Here is a 19,854-nt window from a genome sequence, read left to right as displayed (position 1 = left end):
CAGCAAAGTTTGCGATTTCTGAGAAGACAGATATGAGATTACATGGTTCTTTTTCTCAGGAAACTGAAGCAAAATATCTATTTGCTCTCAGTGTCATTTAGGAGAAACAATCAAGATAAGAACTCATCTTTCCATCCATTTTCTTCCCAAAGGTTTGTAAGTGAAGGTGTAAGATGAAGATCATGTTTGGTTGAGTGGTGCAATCTGGGTGAACTCCATTGACCTCTGGGAATGCGGTGGCTGAATTTTATGTGAGCGCGAACATGATTATTATATGGTACTGATGTCATGAAAACATGTTTATAATAATATAATTTTCTCTCAGAGGATGCAGTTTCACCTGCATGCTGGCTAAAAGATACACTGCGGGTGTATAAAATATTTATGAGCTGATCAGATGTTGGTGTCTGTCGGCTTTCACATCAATAATTCAGAGCGATATAGTGTCGCTTCAGGAGAGAGAGAACAGAGCTCAATACTATCCTTACTAACAGCATCTAAACAACATATATTTTTTAGTAAAACTTATAAAATTATAAAAACTTATAAATTATAATTAATAAAAGCTAATTATTACAACTTTTCACCTAATAATAAATGTATCAGTTAGGATTAAAAATTAAATATTAAAAATAAAATAAAGTTGTGTGTGTGTGCTTGCAACACCTTACATGCACTATGGGGTTCTCAAACTGATAATGATCCCAGAGGAGCATTTGTGTGTGTGCTCTTGTATGTTAGCTTGAAGGAAAGATAGTTAAGTTAATAATGGGCCAGGTGTGAACCAGAGGCAAAGGTGGACCCACCAAAAGCCCAGGAGGAATTGGCTCTGCCTGAGGCACATGGAGGCAATAAATGCTAATACAGAACGTTTTCACAAACGCCTGCCAAAACAAAGCATTCAGCATTCACAATTCCCTTTTGTGCCATTTGTTTTTTATATTGATTTTGAACTCATTGTAGCTAAACCTCTGGAAGCACATTTTTCCATAAAAAAAGGTTATTGTGACTTTATCTCGCAAACTTTTTTTTCACAGAATTGTGTGAAACGAACTCACAATTCTAACTTTTTTTCTCAGAACTGTGAGATATTAACTCGGAATTGTTATTATATATAATTATTATATTATTATTATATTATTTGTTCTTAGAATTGTGTGATATAAACTGGCAATTCTGACTTTCTTTCTCAAAACCCTATTTCAAAATTCTGACTTTTTCCCTCAGAGTTGTGAGATACAAACTCGCATTCGCGAGTTCTAAAGTCCAGTTTTGAGGGGGAAAAAATACTAATGTTCTCAGAGTAGAGTTTATATCTCGAAATTCTGACTTTATAACTTGCAACTGCGAGCTTACATCTCGCAATTCTGATTTTTTTTTTTCTCAGAATTGTGATACAAACTCACAGTTCTGGCTTTTTTCTTAGAATTGTCAGATATAAACTTGAAATTCTGAAAAAAGTCAGAATTACATGATATAAACTCGCAGCTGCAGGTTATAATAGAATTTTGAAATATAAACTCACAATTCTGAGAAGATATCAGTATTTTTCGCCCTCAAAACTGGACTTCATAACTCCCAAATGTGTTTATATCTCACAGCTCTGAGGGAAAAAATCAGAATTTTGAGAAAGTCAGAACTGTAGTTTGAAGTTTTTATCTCACAATTCTGACTTTATTTTTTGCAGTTGTGAGTTTATATCACACAATTCTGAGAAAAAAATTCAGAATTGTGAGTTTGTATCTTTCAATTCTTTCTAACTCGAGTTTATATCTCAAAATGCTAAGAAAAAAGTAATTATTGCAAGTTTGTATCACATAATTCTAAGAAAAAAAGTCAGAATTGTGAGATAAACAGTCGCAATTACCTTTTTTATTTTTTATGCAGTGGTGGAAATGGGCTTCCTTATAAACCATAACTGTGCAGAAAGCCCTTTGTATGACCATTCAAAAGGCGGATTTTTTTTTTAAAGAAATGATGGTTTAATTTAGCAAGTATGTATTTAAATGTTCAAAAATGACAGTAAACATATTTACAGTGTTACTGTTAACATTATTTCTATTTCAAATAAAGTCAAAGAACCCTGAAAAAAAAGTATCACAGTTTTCACAAAAATATTAAGCAACACTGTTTTCAACATTAATAGTAATAACAAAAAAATGGCTGCCCACTGCTCCGGGTGTGTGTTCACAGTGTGTGTGTTTGTTCACTTCTCACTGCTGTGTGTGTGCAGTTGGATGGGTGAAATGCAGAGCACAAATTCCAAGTATGGGTCACCATACTTGGCCACACATCACATCATTTACATTTTCATTCCAAAATAACCGCTATAACAAACAGCCCGCCTTGTTGGCAGAGGCTGTTTATACTAGCTCCGCCCACCAATGTGTGATTGGGCTGGTCAACACTACAGTAGACGAACATTGAACATTAGCTCCATTGGCGCAGATGGTACAATGAGTGCTGTACGCTCTTCGATGCGATCAACCCGGGTTTGAATCTGCCTTTTGGCAAACTTTTTTCTCCCTTTTCAAGTGTCATATCGGAAAGGCATTTTTTTATAAAAATGAAGGAAATTAAAGTATCAGGTAGAGTAAGGGTAGATGTAGGGAGGGCTTAGTGTCCCAATAAGGTGGCATCCATTTAATAATTTGAATTAAAGCCATAATTTACACTCAATACGTTATTATTGCATACTGTTTTATAATGTTCTACTGAGGTGCATATAATTGCCTCTATTTGCAATAAGTATTAGAAATAGCAGAAAATCCTGCTATTTTAACATAATGTAAATTAAATCTGTACATTTGTGTAAATAGCATCTATTGCTATTTGCACTTAGGCTGCCTAATAATAAATGTTTCTTGTAAAGTAACAGGTGACAATGAAAACTGGAGTAAGACTAAAAAGTCAGCTTTGTCATCATAGGAGTAAATTAGACTTTAAAATATATTAATATAGAAAACAGTTCTTTTAAATTATAATAACATTTCACAATATTTTACTGTATTTTTGATCAAATAAATGTAGCCTTGATGAGCATAAGTGACTTCTTTCAAAAATATTTAAAATATCTTGCTGAACATAAATGGTATGTATATATTTAAAAAGTAAAACCAATATTTCATTAGTTTGAATTTGATTTTTTCCTGGTTGTATAAAAATACCACTTGTGTTTGATGATACTGAACTGAAGTAAAACATGTTACATTCACAAGTGCAACTTACTTATTTTCTGTTCACACTGCTGTTAAGTAAACATGAATTTTATCTTCATAACATGTTTTATTTCTAAAGGAAACAGGATATTTTTTATACACTACATTAGGATTGCTTAAAATGAATGTTGCATTACTTTAGCAGATCCAAGCGAGATGAGAGTTTGCTATTAAATTTATAAAGCAATTAGTTATAATCACATAAAAACTTGTTCACCCAGTTTAGAGACAGAGACAGTCATTACATTTTGATTAAAGATTACAAAGCCAAATATTTTTTTATTGTAAATAACATGATGAATTGTTCACAGTCAGACCAGGAACATGCATTAAGCAAGTAAATAGAGATACTATTGATTTAATCTTGACTTTAAACAGAGCTCTATACACTTGAATGAATGATAAGTATTACCTCTCCTTCTAGTCATCTAACCCATAATCTTTATAAATAATTTATAAAAATAGTCTTTGTGTTTATTAGTTGCCATGAACACACAAGCACGCAAACGGGTCTTAGGATGCTGCTGTTATTTTAAGTAATAGGATTGGTTTGTCTTAAAGCTGCAGTCACATTAAAGATCTGTTCAAACATGTGACAGAAGCACTTGTTTAAAAGCCAACTTTTCTTTGTTGGTTTGTGTGTGAAAGTGCTTGCAATTTTTGCTCTAATATCATCAAACTGATAGCAAAAGTACCAAACAGGTTTCCCATACTTTCCCATACTTGTTTGAAGTAGAGCAAAGTTTCAGATGGGCCATATAATTGATTCTATACTTTCAGCTGCCAAAGGAAGAAGTGTTTTGTAGTACGGCTAAGGTATGGCCTCAATGTGCGTGAAAGAGCATATGGTTAATCCTCTTTGTTTCCTTTAGGCTGAGAAGGCACCTGGGCGATCAGGAAGTCGATCCAGCAATATATCTAAGGTAACATACACACCCACACCATCATTATTCAGAACAACACTAATGACAACAAAGTGCGTGCTTTGCACATGCATATTATTTTGTACTTGTGTGTCACCTGCTGTTTCAGGCGAGCAGTTCCACCCCAGGAGCTGTGCTGAACAGCATCTCTCAAACATCAGTTACACCCTCCTCCCAGGACATATGCAGGTGAGTGTGGTTGTGGGACACGGTGCTTGTGATTGGTGCTTTGCTCATTTACATGTTTGCACAATCATGTGATTTTTTGGAATGTCAGTGTCTTTTTTCTTTTTAAAACCAGAAAATAAGCTGACAGAAAATTTTGAACAATGAAAAGAAATGTCTCGCAGAAAGTAGAGAGATTATAATACAATAAATTTAATGTGTTTAATCATAAATAAATGAGATTAAAAACTACAAAGTAGAATAATGCCGTTAATAAATTATTTTGTATTACATTATAAAATTAAATTCAATTACAAATACTAAATAAAATAATGTAATTATTTATTAAATTTCAATCAATTTAAATTACAAATTCAATCTATAATATAATATAGAAAACATTTTATATTAACTTAAGAGTATTATAATTAATCAGTATTAATTAAATTATAATATAATTAATCAAAACAATTTTTTAAATGATAAAATTTGAACCGATTTAAAGAATTAAATTTAAAATTTAAAGAATATAATTAATTAAAATTAATTAGAACAAAATTTTATTATACTAATATAAATGTATAAAACATTTAGTATTAAATTAGGAACAAAATAGAAAAAATTAATTTGTTGTAAAATCATTTGTATTTAATGGTAAAATTTAAATAAATGTATGCAAAATAGAAGAATAATATAATTTTGTTATAATTACAGTTATTATATTAAATAACTGAATTAAATGAAAATAGAATAATGATTTATAAAACTTTTGTACTAAATTAGTAAAGCAAAATAGAATAATATAATTCATGAAACATTTTGTATTAAATAAAGAACAAAATATAATTTATTTGAAATATTTGGAATTCAGTTATTACCTTTATGTTAAATTATATTAAAAAATAATTTGTTGTAAAATCATTTTTTAAAATGGTAAAATGTAAATAAATGCAAAATAGAAAAATAATAAAATTATCAAACTAGATTAGAACAGAATAATGATTTATAAATATTTTGTACTAAATTAGGAAAGCAAAATAGAATAATATAATTTATGAAACATTTTGTATAAAATTATACTAATTAAATTAGAATAATATAATTTATACAATATTCTGTATTAAATTAAGACAAAATAAAAAATATAATTTGTTATGAAATAATTTGTATTAAATTATTACATTTAAATTAAATTAATGCAAAATAGACTAATAATCTAAATATTAAATTAAATTAGAATAGAATAATGATTTATAAATATTTTGTACTAAATTAGGAAAGCAAAATAGAACAATATAATTTTTGAAACATTTTGTATAAAATTAAGAACAAAGTAGAAAAAATATAATTTGTTATTAAATAATTAGTATTAAATTATTACATTTAAATTGAATTTATGTAAAAAAAAAGATTATATATTTATTAAATTATAATAAATTCTATTAAATTGTTAATAGATTATTACATTTAAATTAAATTAATGCAAAATAGACTAATAATCTAAATATTAAATTAAATTAGAATAGAATAATGATATATAAATATTTTGTTCTAAATTAGGAAAGCAAAATAGAACAATATAATTTGTTACGAAATCATTTGTATTAAATTATTACATTTAAATTGAATAAATTCAAAATAGATGAATAGTGTAAATATTAAATTAAATTGTAATAGAATAATGATTTATAAACATTCTGTTCTAAATAATTCTAAAATAATTTAGATGTAAATGTAATATCACTAGTAGTCTTTCCTCTATATATGAATGCATACGTCTGAAGGTATGTTAAATGATTTAAAATATCATGTTTTGAATGCCACATTTTCTTTGTGGTTTTCTGTATTAAAATAATTACTGAACAGTGAATTAGGCAGAAATTCACCTTTCAACAGAAACTCACTTTTGTTTGTCCATTAAGTTTTTTATTTGTCAATCATTTCACGCTCTGTTGTGTCTTCTTCATCTCTTTTGTTTTTATACATCCGTGTGTATGTGTTGTGCAGCTCTAGTGGTCACACTAAACTTGAAGTAGATGGCTCAGATCAGACCACACCCATCATGCCCCTAAACCCCGCCTCCGACCCCGCCCCCACCGCAAAGCGGCAAGTCAAACGTCGTATCCGTCGGCGCCGCGAGAGCACCGGTACCGTTGGCTGCACTGCTGAGTGTGTGGAGAAACCGAGACATTCCCGGTTGCATAAGCAAACACACACACACTCAGACTCCTCCTCAGAGGACGAGCAGCGCTGGAGGGAAGCTCGTTCCTGGAGCCGCCAGAAAGCACGACGGAGACGCAGCGGCAGCCGACACACGCAAGCGCATCCCCGTGAGGAACGGGACGCGGCCAAGCACATGTCTGTCAACTCAGACGAGGGACAGAAAGAGAACCAGCCACCACTGTGCAAGGGCCCCAACACCAGGGCCCACAAAAAGTTGTCAAAAAGAGAGGAGCCAAAAAGTGGGGGCCAAAGCCAGGCAGCCAGTCACAAAAAAGGGAATGAGCGTGCTAGTAGTAGGAGTGCAAGTGAGGAGGAAGAGCCTTTTACAAAGACCTATGAAGAGAGAGGTTCAGGAGACCCAAACATGTCTGTCCCGTCCCCTTGTAAATGCACTATTCCCACCAATCAAAATGGCGCCACGCAACAAGCATGCACTGATGATGAACTAGAGGTGTGCAGGTGAGAGAGAGAGAGCGAGATAGACATGGATGAGCGTGAGAGGTCAAACGAGCGAAAAGCTAATGTGTTTTGTTTGTGCAGGATCTGTCACTGTGAAGGGGACGAGGAGTGTCCGCTCATCACCCCTTGCCGATGTACGGGAAGTTTGCGTTTTGTGCACCAGGGCTGCCTGCACCAGTGGATCAAGAGCTCTGATACACGCTGCTGTGAGCTGTGCAAATATGACTTCATCATGGAGACACACCTCAAGCCTTTGCGCAAGGTACGCACACATACACACGTCTCTAAATAGCTCAGATCCTGTTTTATTAAAGGGATAGTTCACCCCAAAATGTAAAATCTGTCATTAATTACTCACCTTCATTTTGTTTCAAACCAGTAAGACCTTCGGAACACAAATTAAGATATTGTTGATGAAATTCAAGAGCTTTCTGAACCTGCATAGAGAGCAATCCAACGTGCACATTCAATGCCCAGAAAGGTGGTAAGGACATTATTAAAATAGTCCATGTGACATCAGTGATTCAACTGTAATTTTATGAAGCTGCAAGAATACTTTTCTGTGTAAAGAAAACAAAAATAATGACTTTATTAAACTATTTATTTTCTTCTTGAATGTGTCAGTTGCTGTCTATGCAGGGTCAGAAAGCTCAGATCATATTGGTGATCATATTGGTGATCAGGTGATCATATTGAATAGTTTGGGGTCAGAAAATACATTAAATACATTAATAGTGGCAGTAAGGACATTTATAAAGATACAAAAGTTTATTATATTATATAATAGCTGCTCTTTTTAACTTCCTATTTAGCAGAGAATCTCATTTTCCAAAAAAAATAAATAAATAAGTAGCAGTTTTTTTCTACATTTATTCAGTTTTGCCATCACAGGAATAAATGTTAAAATATGTGACCCTGGACACAAAACTAGTCATGAGGGTGATTTTTTTTTTAAATTGAGATTTATACATTATCTGAAATAAATAAATAAGCTTTTCATTGATGTATGGTTTGTTAGGATAGGACAATATTTGGCTGAGATACAACTATTTGAAAATCTGAATATAAAAATAAAGAAAATCGCCTTTAAAGTTGTTCATATGAAGTTCTTAGCTATGCATATTACTAATCAAAAATTAAGTTTTGATATACTTACAGTAGGAAATCTACAAAATATCTTAATGGAACATGATCTTTACTTAATATCCTAATGATTTTTGGCATAAAAGAAAAATTGATCATTTTGACCCATACATTGTATTTTTGGCTATTGCTACAAATATACCCGTGCTGCTTAAGAATAGTTTTCCATGGTCACATATACTAAAATAAAAAAGTTGTTTTATAGTATAGTATAGTATAGTATAGTATAGTTCACAATATTAATGTTTTAGTGTATTTTTGATCAAATAATTAAAAATCGTAATGATCCCAGACCTTTGAACGGGTAAAAAATTAAAATGTACAAGAATATGACACTGTCGAACATTATGATTATTTTAACGCACTATGGTTTGAGCATCATAATGATGGAAATACATAAATATGCTACTATAAGCATGTTATTATAGGCCAGGCTTAAAATGCAAAACTCATGCAAGTTTAATACAATTTGCAACAGTTCTCCATCTCCCAGCAAATGTTTTTTGGCCTGAAAAACTGTTGAAGAGCCCTTCCACAAGACATTTCACAAATGCAAAAAATAAATAAAATATCATTGTATTTTGAACAAATGTAATTGAAAAGCACATTTAATTTACACTTTCATCTCTGCTTCCCAAGCTTGATCATAACACCCTACTGTGCTGTGTTTCCATAGCAACACAGTGTGTGCCAGTACAATCTCTTTCAGTGACTTTCATCATTTTTAAGCACATAGCACAAAGCAATAATTTAAAAAAGAAAACTAGATCATTTATGCCCACAGCTAAAATGATGATTGACTTACACACCAGCGTTTAATGATTTGGTGGGGTTGTTCAAAAAGGAGTTCTTTCTTTAGTAAACACTGCTGATAAAAAAACTTATGGTGGATTGTGCAGATTATTCTGAATGTGGATATATTGTGAAGATCAGCACGCACATAGCCTAGTGCTGCCACATTGTGGCTAAAATAATAATGCATTCATAAAGCACTGCACACTTGTTCCCTGTTTCTTATTTAGTGGGAAAAGCTACAGATGTCTACAAGCGAGCGACGGAAGATCTTCTGTTCTGTGACTTTTCACCTGGCTGCTGTGGTGTGTGTCATCTGGTCACTCTACGTCCTGATTGACCGCACAGCTGAAGAGATTCGACAAGGCAAGAACAATGGTAAACACACTAACAGGCATACAATATAGATACGCAAAGGTTTTAAAGGAGAAGTCCACTTCCAGAACAACAATTTACAAATAATTTACTCGCCCCATTGTCATCCAAGATGTTCATGTCTTTCTTTCTTCAGTTGTAAAGAAATTATGTTTTTTGAGGAAAACATTTCAGCATTTTTCTTCATATAATGGACTGATATGGTGCCCCGATTTTGAACTTCCAAAATGCAGTTTCAATGCGGCTTCAAACGATCCCAAATGCGGTTTAAATTGTATTTTTTTAATGAAAATAACCAATCATATCGCTAGATAAGACCCTTCTTCCTCGGATCGTTTGAAGCCGGATTTAAACTGCTTTTTGGAAGTTCAAAATCAGGGCACCATATCAGTCCATTATATGGAGAAAAATGCAGAAATGTTTTCCTCAAAAAACATGATTTCTTTACGACTGAAGAAAAAAAGACATGAACATCTTGGATGACAAGGGGGTGAGTACATTATATGTGAATCTTTGTTTTGGAAGTGGACTTCTCCTTTAATACTTGCAAGAGGGCATGAAATACAATGCAGCGTTAATCAGGTTCCAGTGTGATCCACAGCTATTATATTATTTAGTTTAGTACAGCTGAAATGGTTTATTTAACAATAAGCAACTAGTTTTATAGGTGGTTATTTAATGATGTAATTCAGTCTTGTTGTAAAGTAGCCCATTTTAAGCCATAAAGAATCATCAATGCTTTGGACAAATTAAAATCATACCATATCATGATTTAAAATTATGCACACTCACATGGAATGGGGACAATTTGTTTTGGCATTGTTAACTAAAAAAAAAAAAATTAAAATATTTTTGGTCATCAAAATAATGCGAGTTAATAAAGTGAGATGAAATGTTAGATGAAAAATTAGAAATGTTGTTTTGGCACCTAACTGAAATAAGTCTAAGTTGATGTAAACATCAGTTAAAATGACTAAAACTGAAAAAAGAAAGTTATTTGGAAATATTTTAAAAACAAAATTAATAGAAATTACATTACTACAGAGTAAACCTATTAAAATGAACATTTAAAATATAAAAATAAAAGCTAATTTAAAATATTAATAAATACTATAATACATAATATAATACAAGCAATAATAAAAAATACTAAAATAACACTAAATATTAAAAAAGCTATTTATTAGGTGTGGGTAGCCCACTCATAGGGGCTGCCATTTTAAAGGGATAATTCACCCCAAAATGAAAATTATGTAATTAATTACTCACCTTTGATGAAATCCAAGAGCTTTCTGACCCTGTACAGACAGCAATGCAACTACCACGTTCAAGGCCAAGAAAGGTAGTAAGGATGTCCATAAAATAGTCCATGTGACATCAGTGATGTATAAAACAAAGAATGAGTTCATCTAGACCACTAAGTGTCAGTATAATGTCCAAGACAACTGGGACAAATAAAGAAAGAGAAATAAAAAACAAACAAACAAACAAAAACACAAAAAAATGATTTACTGTTGCTTTTAATGCAACGATGTACTGTGATGTTGGAACCCCAGTATAGCCGTATGGGAAGTATATCAGAGTAGCTGGAAGATAATATCATATAGTGCTGTAATTCCATGCCATGCTGTCATTGCACACACAGCGTTGGTGCGTTTGTCCCCTCTCAATGCCGTAGGGGTGCTGGATTGGCCGTTCTGGACCAAGCTCATCGTGGTGGCGGTTGGCTTTGCTGGAGGACTCATCTTCATGTACATTCAGTGCAAGGTCTACCTGCAGCTCTGGAGGAGGCTGAAGGCTTTCAACAGGATCATCTTTGTACAGAACTGCCCCGACACCGTCCGCAACGGAGAGAACAGGCCGCCCCCGGTCACCCAGAGCAACGGCACGCACGGGGCGGCAGAGGTTCCCGCTCCTCAGACACAAACAAACATGGGAGGAGTGGAAATGGCCCCTGTTTGACAATGGATGCTTGCTGCTCTGAACCTCAGTAGCTGAAAAGTTTAGGAAAGGGCTCCTGGTGTATTTGACCAAAGTGATGTGATTCACATATTACAAAAGCACTTTTTTATTTTTATTAGAGGATGGGTAAACGTACATAGGAAGTTGCTATAGGGCTGTCAAATTGTGCGCAATTTACTATATACAAAACAAGATGTAAAAACATTACCATATGTAATCATACCCCCAATCCATACTTAAGTGTTGTAAGGTATTTCCCTATTATCTGAGCCATTTAAAGGAATAGTTCACCCAAAAGTGAAAATTCTGTCATTAATTACTCACTTCATGCCATCCCGTAAGACTTCATCTTCTGAACACAAATTAAGATATTTTTGATGAAATCTAAGAGGTTTTCTGACCCGGCATAGACAGCAATGCAACCGATGCGTTCAAGGCCCAAAAGGGTAGTAAGGACATCATTTAGGTTTATATTACATTTGAACCACTGATGTTGCTTGGACTATTTTAACAATGTCCTTACTACTTTTCTGGGCCTTGAATGTGTCAGTTGTGTTGCTGTCTATGAAGGGTCAGAAAGCTTTCAGATTAAAAAAAAATCTTAATTTGTGTTCCAAAAATGAACGAAGGTCTTACAGGTTTGGAACGACATGAGGGTGAGAAATTAATGGCAGAATTTAAATTTTTGGGTGAACTATTCTTTAAACAACTTAGCTTAAACAACCTTCATGTTTTTTGCAAATCTGCAGTCATATCGTATCATTAAGTCGATTAAAAAGGCAAGACACTACAGGCAAAATTGTTTTTAAGCACTAGTCAGTGTTGAGATTTTGGGCTATTTGGCTTTTCATAATGTTTTAGAGTCAAGAAAACATCCAAAATACGCATATAAGTGTTGCACATTTCAATTTGCATCTGTAGATTTAAATTACAATATGTATCTTTCAAGGCCTTTTCTCAAAAAGAGTGTTTTTTTATACATCTAACTTTATAGCTTTATTTCTATCTATATTCTACAGGGTTTTAGTGAAGGGTTTGTTCATGTATAATTTACCTGTATTTATACAATATTTTATTTCTAAAAACATGGTGAAAACATTATTTTCTGACTATTGACAGTATTTTCTGATTTATGGAGTGATAAAAAGAGATATTGAAAAGCTCTTCTAATGACTCTAATATGGTTAAGGTCAAAAGTTTACATCCCTCTTTCAGAATCTGCAAAATGTTAATTATTTTACGAAAATAAGAGGTATCATACAAAATGCGTGTTATTGTTTATTTAGTACTGGCCTGAATAAGACATTTCACATAAAAGATGTTTACATAAAGTCCACAAGATAAAATAATAGTTGAATTTATTAAAATGACCCTGTTCAAAAGTTTACATCCCCTTGATTCTTAATACTGTGTTGTTACCTGAATGATCCACAGCTATGCCGTGTTTTGTTCATGAGTCCCTTGTTAAACTGCCCGCTGTTCTTCAGAAAAATCCTTTAGGTCTTACAAAGTCTTTGGTTTTCCAGCATTTTTGTGTATTTGAACCCTTTCCAACAATGACTGTATGATTTTGAGATTCATCTTTTCACATTGAGGACAACGGACGGACTCATATGCAACTATTACAGAAGGTTAAAATGCTCACCGATGCTTTAGAAGGACAAACAAGGCATTATGAACCGGGGGGGTGTGAAAACTTTTGAACACAATGGAGATGTGTACATTTTTCTTATTTTGCCTAAATATCATATTTTTTCATTTAGTACTGCCCTTCAGAGGCTACAGAAGATAGTTGCAGAAGACAGACTAAGTTTAATTTACCCTTATTTTCAAATTCAAAAAGTTTTCACCCCTGGCTCCCAATGCATGTTTTTTCTTCTGAAGCATCAGTGAGTGCTTGAACCTTCTGTAATAGCTCCATATGAGTCCCTCAGTTGTTCTCAGTGTGAAAAGATGGATCTTAAAATCACACAGTCATTGTTGGAAGGGGTTCAAATACACAAAAATGCTGGAAAAACAAAGAATCTGTGGGACCTGAAGGATTTTTCTCTGAACAGCAGGCAGTGTAACTGTTCAGGACAAAGAAAGGACTCATGAACAACTATCACTAAATAAAAAAAGCACAGCTGTGGATCATTCAGGTAACAACATAGTATTAAGAATCAAGTGTTTGTAAAATTTTAAACAGGGTCATTTTTATAATTCAACTATTATTTTCTCTTGTGGACTATATGTAAACATCTTTTATATGTTTTATGTCTTAATCAAGTCAGTACTAAATTGACAGTCATGCATTTTGAATGATCTCTCTTATTTTGGTAAAATAATTAACATTTTACAGATTTTGAATGGGGGATGTAAACTTTTGACCTCAACTGTATGTCAACTTGGCTTTATCTAATTTTCAGGCTTCTATTCTGTAAATTAGTGCATATTTAATTAAGTAAGTATTTTCAAATATATATATATATATATATATAAAATCAGTCTATGAAATGTTTTATTCTGTTCACCTGGGGTGTCTTGCCTTAATCAATTGGCAGCGCTATTCTATAGCATATACATACTGTATATTTCTTGCTGGTTAGATCTAAAATAAAATCTAAAGAATGTGTACCTTATCCAAAATAAGGTACACATTCTTATATTCTTAGCCTGTTCTGAAGTGGTTTAGCTGTTCTCTCCTGCTCTGTAGATTAGCGCAACCTCAGTGACATCTGAATGTGACACAGTACCAGAGGTGAACACAGCATTCACGCCAGGGATTATTCAAGTAAAGGAAGCCAATCCTTTATAGCTTTGGCTTTCACCTCAGCTGTCTTTTCCTTAATCTGTTAACTCTTGGGTCAGGTAAAGATGAGACGAGACACCTTACAAAAGAATAGAATTAAATACATTGAAAGTCTTCAAAAAACCAAAGACACAAGTGTTACAAAATAGAAATCAGATAGCATTGGTAAATAGCTTGTGTTAATGTTAACACAATTTCTTTGTTTTCAGTAATCTGTAAAAAGTTTTAGTTTATACTTTCTTTACAGCTGGCAAGGAAGAAACCATACATCCATATCCTGGTTATCATAATTTTACCTTTTTTTTTCTATGGGTGATAATGAGATTTCAGAAAGATATGGTGGGTATTACAGGAAGTATATACAAGAAAAAACAGGTATGCTTTGTTTTCCTCCGTGCTGTAAGGTGTTAAGGACTGGATGTATTTTTTTTTTCTTTTTAAAAACTTATGCAGCTTTTGAGGAGGTATGTCTTGAAGGGTTTATGGAGAATAGCGCTTATTCATTTTCTTAAGACAGAGATTGGAGGTGATCAGGTTTTGCTGAGTGTTATTCAGAAAGAATTCAGCAAATTTTACATTTTTGTATTGTGATTTTCTGCAGTGATTTCATATATCCTATATATATGAAAATAATAATAATAATAAAAAAAATACAAATAGGGCCATTTCAGTATCAAGTGAGGTTTGCTGATCAACATCAGTGTTCACAACTCAAATGTACATTATCAAAAAAAAACATGCAAAATCAGTCAGTGCAATAAACCAGTGAATGTATTAAACTGTTTTGAAGTCTCTGTTTATTGATGGATTAATAATACTGTTACCTGAATGACTAAGTAACCCCCTTCCTTACAAAAACACATTTCTGCACAAGGCCTAATATACTCTGGTAGCACAAAACGTCAAGCAATGTCTTGTTCTTTCTTTCCTTACACACAGTGTGATGTCCTTTTTCCTACAGTAAACTTTACTTTAGTAAAGCTGCAGGATTTCACAGTACTATAGGTCCGTATCAGAATTCAGAGATACATCTTCCTTATTCTCTTCTTCCACGTGTTTATCTTGAGAAACTGCAGACGGTGCAGTATCTTTGGCTGAAACCTTTGTCATTTTAATGTTGGGGAGTTTCTTGAGGTCACCGGTCCACTCTCTGTTAAACAAAAGTAGCTCAAGGTTAGACAAATTTACGGTTTGGGTTGGACTTTACATAATTCTGTGCCAGAAATTCTTTCAATCTGATGGCTTGCTATTAAAAGTGTTAACATGCTTTTAGGTAGTAATTACCTAAATACTTTCAGATGCTTAGAGTTGATGAAATCAGGGATTTCTGTAAAGTGAAAAAAGACAGACAACATTTAACCATCTAGAACATGATGGTACCTAAATGTAACAAAGAAGGATGCACATTTTAAGTATTAACCTTGGAAAAATGCATAATTAGCCTTTCTATATAGCCAACAGTTAAAGTCAAAAGTTTACATACACTTGCAGAATCTGCAAAACGTTAATGATTTTACCAAAATAAGAGGGAACATACAAAATGCATGTTATTGTTTATTTAGTACTGACCTTAATAAGATAGTTCACATAAAATACATTTACATATAGTCCACAAGAGAAAATAATATCTGAATTTATCAGGTATAGTTGTTCATGAGTCCCTTGGTTGTCCTTAATTCTGTGTTTTATCAGCATTTTTGTTTATTTTAACCCTTTCCAACAATGACTGCATGATTATAAGATCCATCTTTTCACACTGAGGACAACTGAAGGACTCATATGCAACTATTACAGAAGGTTCAAACGTTCACTGACGCTTCAGAAGGAAAAACGATGCATTAAGAGCTTGGGGGTTAAAACTTTTGAACAGATTGAAGATGTGTAGGGGGTAAAGATCAGGGTAAATGGAACTTATTTTGTCTTCTGGAAAACATGTAAGTATCTTCTGGAGCTTCTAAAGGGCAGTACTAAATGAAACAAATACAATATTTTGGCAAAATAGGAAAAAAACGTACACATCTTCATTCTGTTCAAAAGTTTTCACCCCCAGCTCTTAATGCATTGCGTTTCCTTCTGGAGCATCAGTGAGCATTTGAACAAAGGTTTAAATACACAAAAATGCTGAAAAACCAAAGAATTTGTGGAACCTGAAGGATTTTTCTGAAGAACATCAGGCAGTTTAACTGTTCAGGACAAACAAGGGACTCACTAACCAAACTACCACTACAAGTGTATGTAAACTTTTAAACAGGGTCATTTTTTAAAATAATTTCAACTATTTTTTTCTCTTGTGTACTATATGTAATTGTTTTTATGTGAAATATCTTATTCAGGTCAGTACTAAATAAAAAAATAAAATAAAATAACACGCATTTTGTATGATCCCTCTTATTTTGGTAAAATAATTAACATTTTAATTTAGGTGTATGTACACTTTCGATTTCAACTGTATATATAATTTGTACTTAATTGTTTTAGTCAGTACATAAAGTGTTTTTACACTAAATATTATCTTAAACATTTTATTTTTCAGAAATAGTGTCTTAATTATTGCAGGGAACATTTTATTCAAGCATTCTTAACACTGCTCACATAAACCTCTTATATGGCAGGGAAAAAAAAGATAAAAGAGACCCACACAAAAGTTCAAGTGAATATAAGAAACATACCAAAGCCATTGCCTTCATACAGAGCTCTCTCTCGCTCTATTGTTTGTTTGATGACAGCCTCTCTTGAGGCGTACTGACGACCCTGTCGTCCTTTAATACTATTCGCTAACTCAATCTGCTCCAACTCTCCTTCAAACCGCTGAAGGTACCTAAGATAGAGAACATGAGCCAAGATGGCAGTTTTAATTTCTTTAATATACAGTTTCAACATTTCTTTACCTAAGACGGTGCTGTGTATGCAGAACTTTGCACAATATGTTTGCCATAGGAGTGTCATACCTCTCAACTATTTTACAAGCATCGTGTTTAGTGTAGTCTGATTTGTCAGGGTCCAGCTGGCTTTGGAACCACAAAAGTTTTTCACCTGGAGAAAATGAGTCAAGACAACATTGTGGTATGGTTCTCTCAAAGTTATGAACAAACATTCAACGACTAAAGCTCAAAATAGCACAAAAATGTTGTTTATACCTCATTCATGGAGCATTATTCCGAAATGTTTCCGTTCAATAAACGTTTTTTAAACATTACTAACTAGTTTCAGATGATTCCGAAGACAACAGAACATAAGTAACATTCCCATAGTGTTTGCAACACAACATTCACTTAATGTTTTGTCTAATGTTCCAAAAAATAACAACATATGTAAAAAACAAAGTTTTAATAACTTAATGGGCACGTATTTTTGTTAGCTAGAGTATAACACATTGGTATACTGCCAATTATTCAATGTCCTATCACAACTTTCACAAACCGGTCAACAAACAAGCTTTCAAATTTCTTTTTACACAAAGACAGTACAAAATAGCAATAAACTACTCACCTACTACATTTAGACGTTGTGCCTTTTCGCCTTTTAACCTAAAAGGGAATTTACAAATATTACAGGCGTAATGATATAATAACGTAACCGTGGCATTAGAAACATTATTTATTTCCCTTTAAATGACATGAACATATATAAATGTGAAGCAGAAAGGAGTCTTACTTTTCTTTTCTCTGTTGTTTGATGGCAGCTCTTGCTAAATATGCAGCTTTCCTGCTGTATGGGTGAATAGCCTTCTGCTCCGTCTGTGCCTTCCCTTTGGCTGCCTTCGGCTGAAGTGACAATACTAATTATTAAACACGCCATTCATCAGTAATTCTTAATTAAATGAAGCTATTAACCGAAAACCTACCATATTTGCTGATATAGATGAACGTCTGTCGTTCACACGTGTAATATATGGGGGAAGGATTTAAGGCACGGACCGCTGAGACTGTTCGACGGTATTTTTGTTCCGTGTTTTACAGATATTAGGAGTTCCACTGGTACATATGATTTAATTTCAGTATTCTTTACTCACTGGTGAGAAATTGATGTTTAATTTAATTTAATTTAATTTAATTTAATATATTTTACCAACTTGTACAATTACTTTATGACAGCAGAAACAAGAAAAATCAAATTTGTTTTTGATATAAATGACTATTATTATTTTATTTTTTTATTATATATTGTGCATTCAGTATAATTCAATATACCTGTTGCTAATAAAAAAATCCTTTTAATCTGGATTTATATATATGTATATATATATGTGTGTGTGTGTGTGTGTGTGTGTGTGTGTGTGTGTGTGTGTGTGTGTGTGTGTTTGTGCGTGAGTGTGTGTACTTGTTTTTGCTACATTGTGGGGACCAAATGTCCCCACAAGGATAGTAAAACCTGAAATTTTTGACATTGTGGGGACTGGCTTGAGGTCCCCATGGGTACAAAAGCTTATAAATCATACAGAATGAGTTTTTTTGAGAAAGTAAAAATGCAGAAAGTTTTCTGTAAGGGTTAGGTTTAGGGGTAGGGTTAGGGTAAGGGGATAGAAAATACAGTGTGGAGAGTATAAAAACCATTGCACCTATGGAGAGTCCCCACAAGGATAATAAATCAGACGTGTGTGTGTGTGTGTGTGTGTGTGTTTAATTTTTTAAATTAAATTTTTTGATTTGCTCTTTTTATTTTAATTTCAGTTGGTCATTTTTCATTTATGTACTTTCTAGTTGGAAGGGTTATCAACAGTATGTGCTAAATGTGCTAAAAAACTTAATATATTTCAACCATATTCTCTATCATCTACTTAATTTAAATGTTATGTTATATATTTGCTGAATAAAACAAGAAAAAATCTAACTGATCAAAAGGCTTATTTGTATAATTGTTTTTCTCTCTTTTTTCATTTTAAATTTCATTTCAATAATTTTTCTATTTTCATGTATATTCTAGTCAGAATGGTTATAATTTATTTTTTTCAGAGAGAGATCAATATGTATTGAATGTCCTGAAAAAATGAATATATTTAAACAATATTCTCTACTGATATCTACTTAATTTAAACTGAATGTTATATATTTATGGAATTAATGAAACATGAACAAAAACGACTAAACTTATCAAAATGCTTATTTGTAAAACTGTATCTTTAGATTTTTTCTTCTTATTTTAATCTACTTTCATAATTTTTCATTAATGTATTTTCTAGAAAGAAGGGTTATAATTTTTTTTTTTTCAGATAGAGAACAATACGTATTGAATGTACTGAAAAAAAAATGTAATATACTTAAACCATATTCTCTAATTAATTATTTAATTTAAACTGAATGTTTATATATATGGAATTAATGAACAACAACAACAACAACAAAAAAAAAAACTAACCTGAAAGGTTATTTGTATAGTTTTCCAGCTATGGTCGTCTTTTGCTTTTGATACAAATGACTATTTTATATTTCTTTCATACTGAATTTTGTACATTCAGTATAATTAAATACCTCAATGAAACAATTTAGCTTTTTAACATCAACTTTTCCATTTCACTCTTCCTGTCTTTTATCTATTTAGTATTTTTTTAAAATTTTTTTTTATCTTTTTTATTTTCAATTAATTTCACCATTTCATTAATATATGAAGAGTTCAGATACAAAACCAGCTAAAAGCCATCTCGGTCAAAAATGAGATAATGATACTGAGTGAATGCTCCTGACACATATTATACATCCATCAAATACTTTTTCTTCAAATTCGCTAAAATACCAGCCTCAGCCCAATCACAAGTGCCAGTACTTACATAGAAACCCATACATCTGAGCCTGATAAAAATGCATTT

The 19,854-nt window shown here is 32.5% G+C and overlaps 2 protein-coding genes across 7 annotated transcripts in view; one reads left to right on the top strand and one right to left on the bottom strand.

The window, feature by feature from the left end:
• marchf1 (membrane-associated ring finger (C3HC4) 1) overlaps positions 1-12,473 on the top strand; it is a 31,401-nt gene extending 18,928 nt beyond the window's left edge. For 5 of the 6 annotated variants that reach the window (XM_051108381.1, XM_051108404.1, XM_051108373.1 and 2 more), the window contains 6 exons: positions 4,091-4,141; positions 4,251-4,330; positions 6,314-6,988; positions 7,070-7,250; positions 9,154-9,301; positions 10,944-12,473. In XM_051108381.1, the coding sequence (XP_050964338.1) occupies positions 4,091-4,141; positions 4,251-4,330; positions 6,314-6,988; positions 7,070-7,250; positions 9,154-9,301; positions 10,944-11,260 (1,452 nt within the window). In that variant the 3' untranslated portion in view covers positions 11,261-12,473. The remainder of the gene's footprint in view (positions 1-4,090; positions 4,142-4,250; positions 4,331-6,313; positions 6,989-7,069; positions 7,251-9,153; positions 9,302-10,943) is intronic. The other variant, XM_051108409.1, reaches the window with a different exon arrangement.
• Positions 12,474-14,821: 2,348 nt separating this feature from the next.
• tma16 (translation machinery associated 16 homolog) lies at positions 14,822-18,006 on the bottom strand. The gene is made up of 7 exons (XM_051108440.1): positions 17,896-18,006; positions 17,706-17,815; positions 17,541-17,578; positions 17,000-17,084; positions 16,721-16,869; positions 15,336-15,378; positions 14,822-15,201 (listed from the first exon to the last, which is right to left on the bottom strand). Exons 1-7 carry the CDS (start codon positions 17,896-17,898, stop codon positions 15,051-15,053), a joined length of 579 nt encoding a protein of 192 aa, XP_050964397.1. The 5' UTR covers positions 17,899-18,006; the 3' UTR covers positions 14,822-15,050.
• Between the last annotated feature and the right edge of the window lie 1,848 nt (positions 18,007-19,854).

The sequence above is a fragment of the Labeo rohita genome, chromosome 1 (assembly GCF_022985175.1).
Source record: "Labeo rohita strain BAU-BD-2019 chromosome 1, IGBB_LRoh.1.0, whole genome shotgun sequence".
Lineage (NCBI taxonomy): Eukaryota > Metazoa > Chordata > Actinopteri > Cypriniformes > Cyprinidae > Labeo > Labeo rohita.
This window is presented reverse-complemented; position numbering and strand designations above follow the sequence as displayed.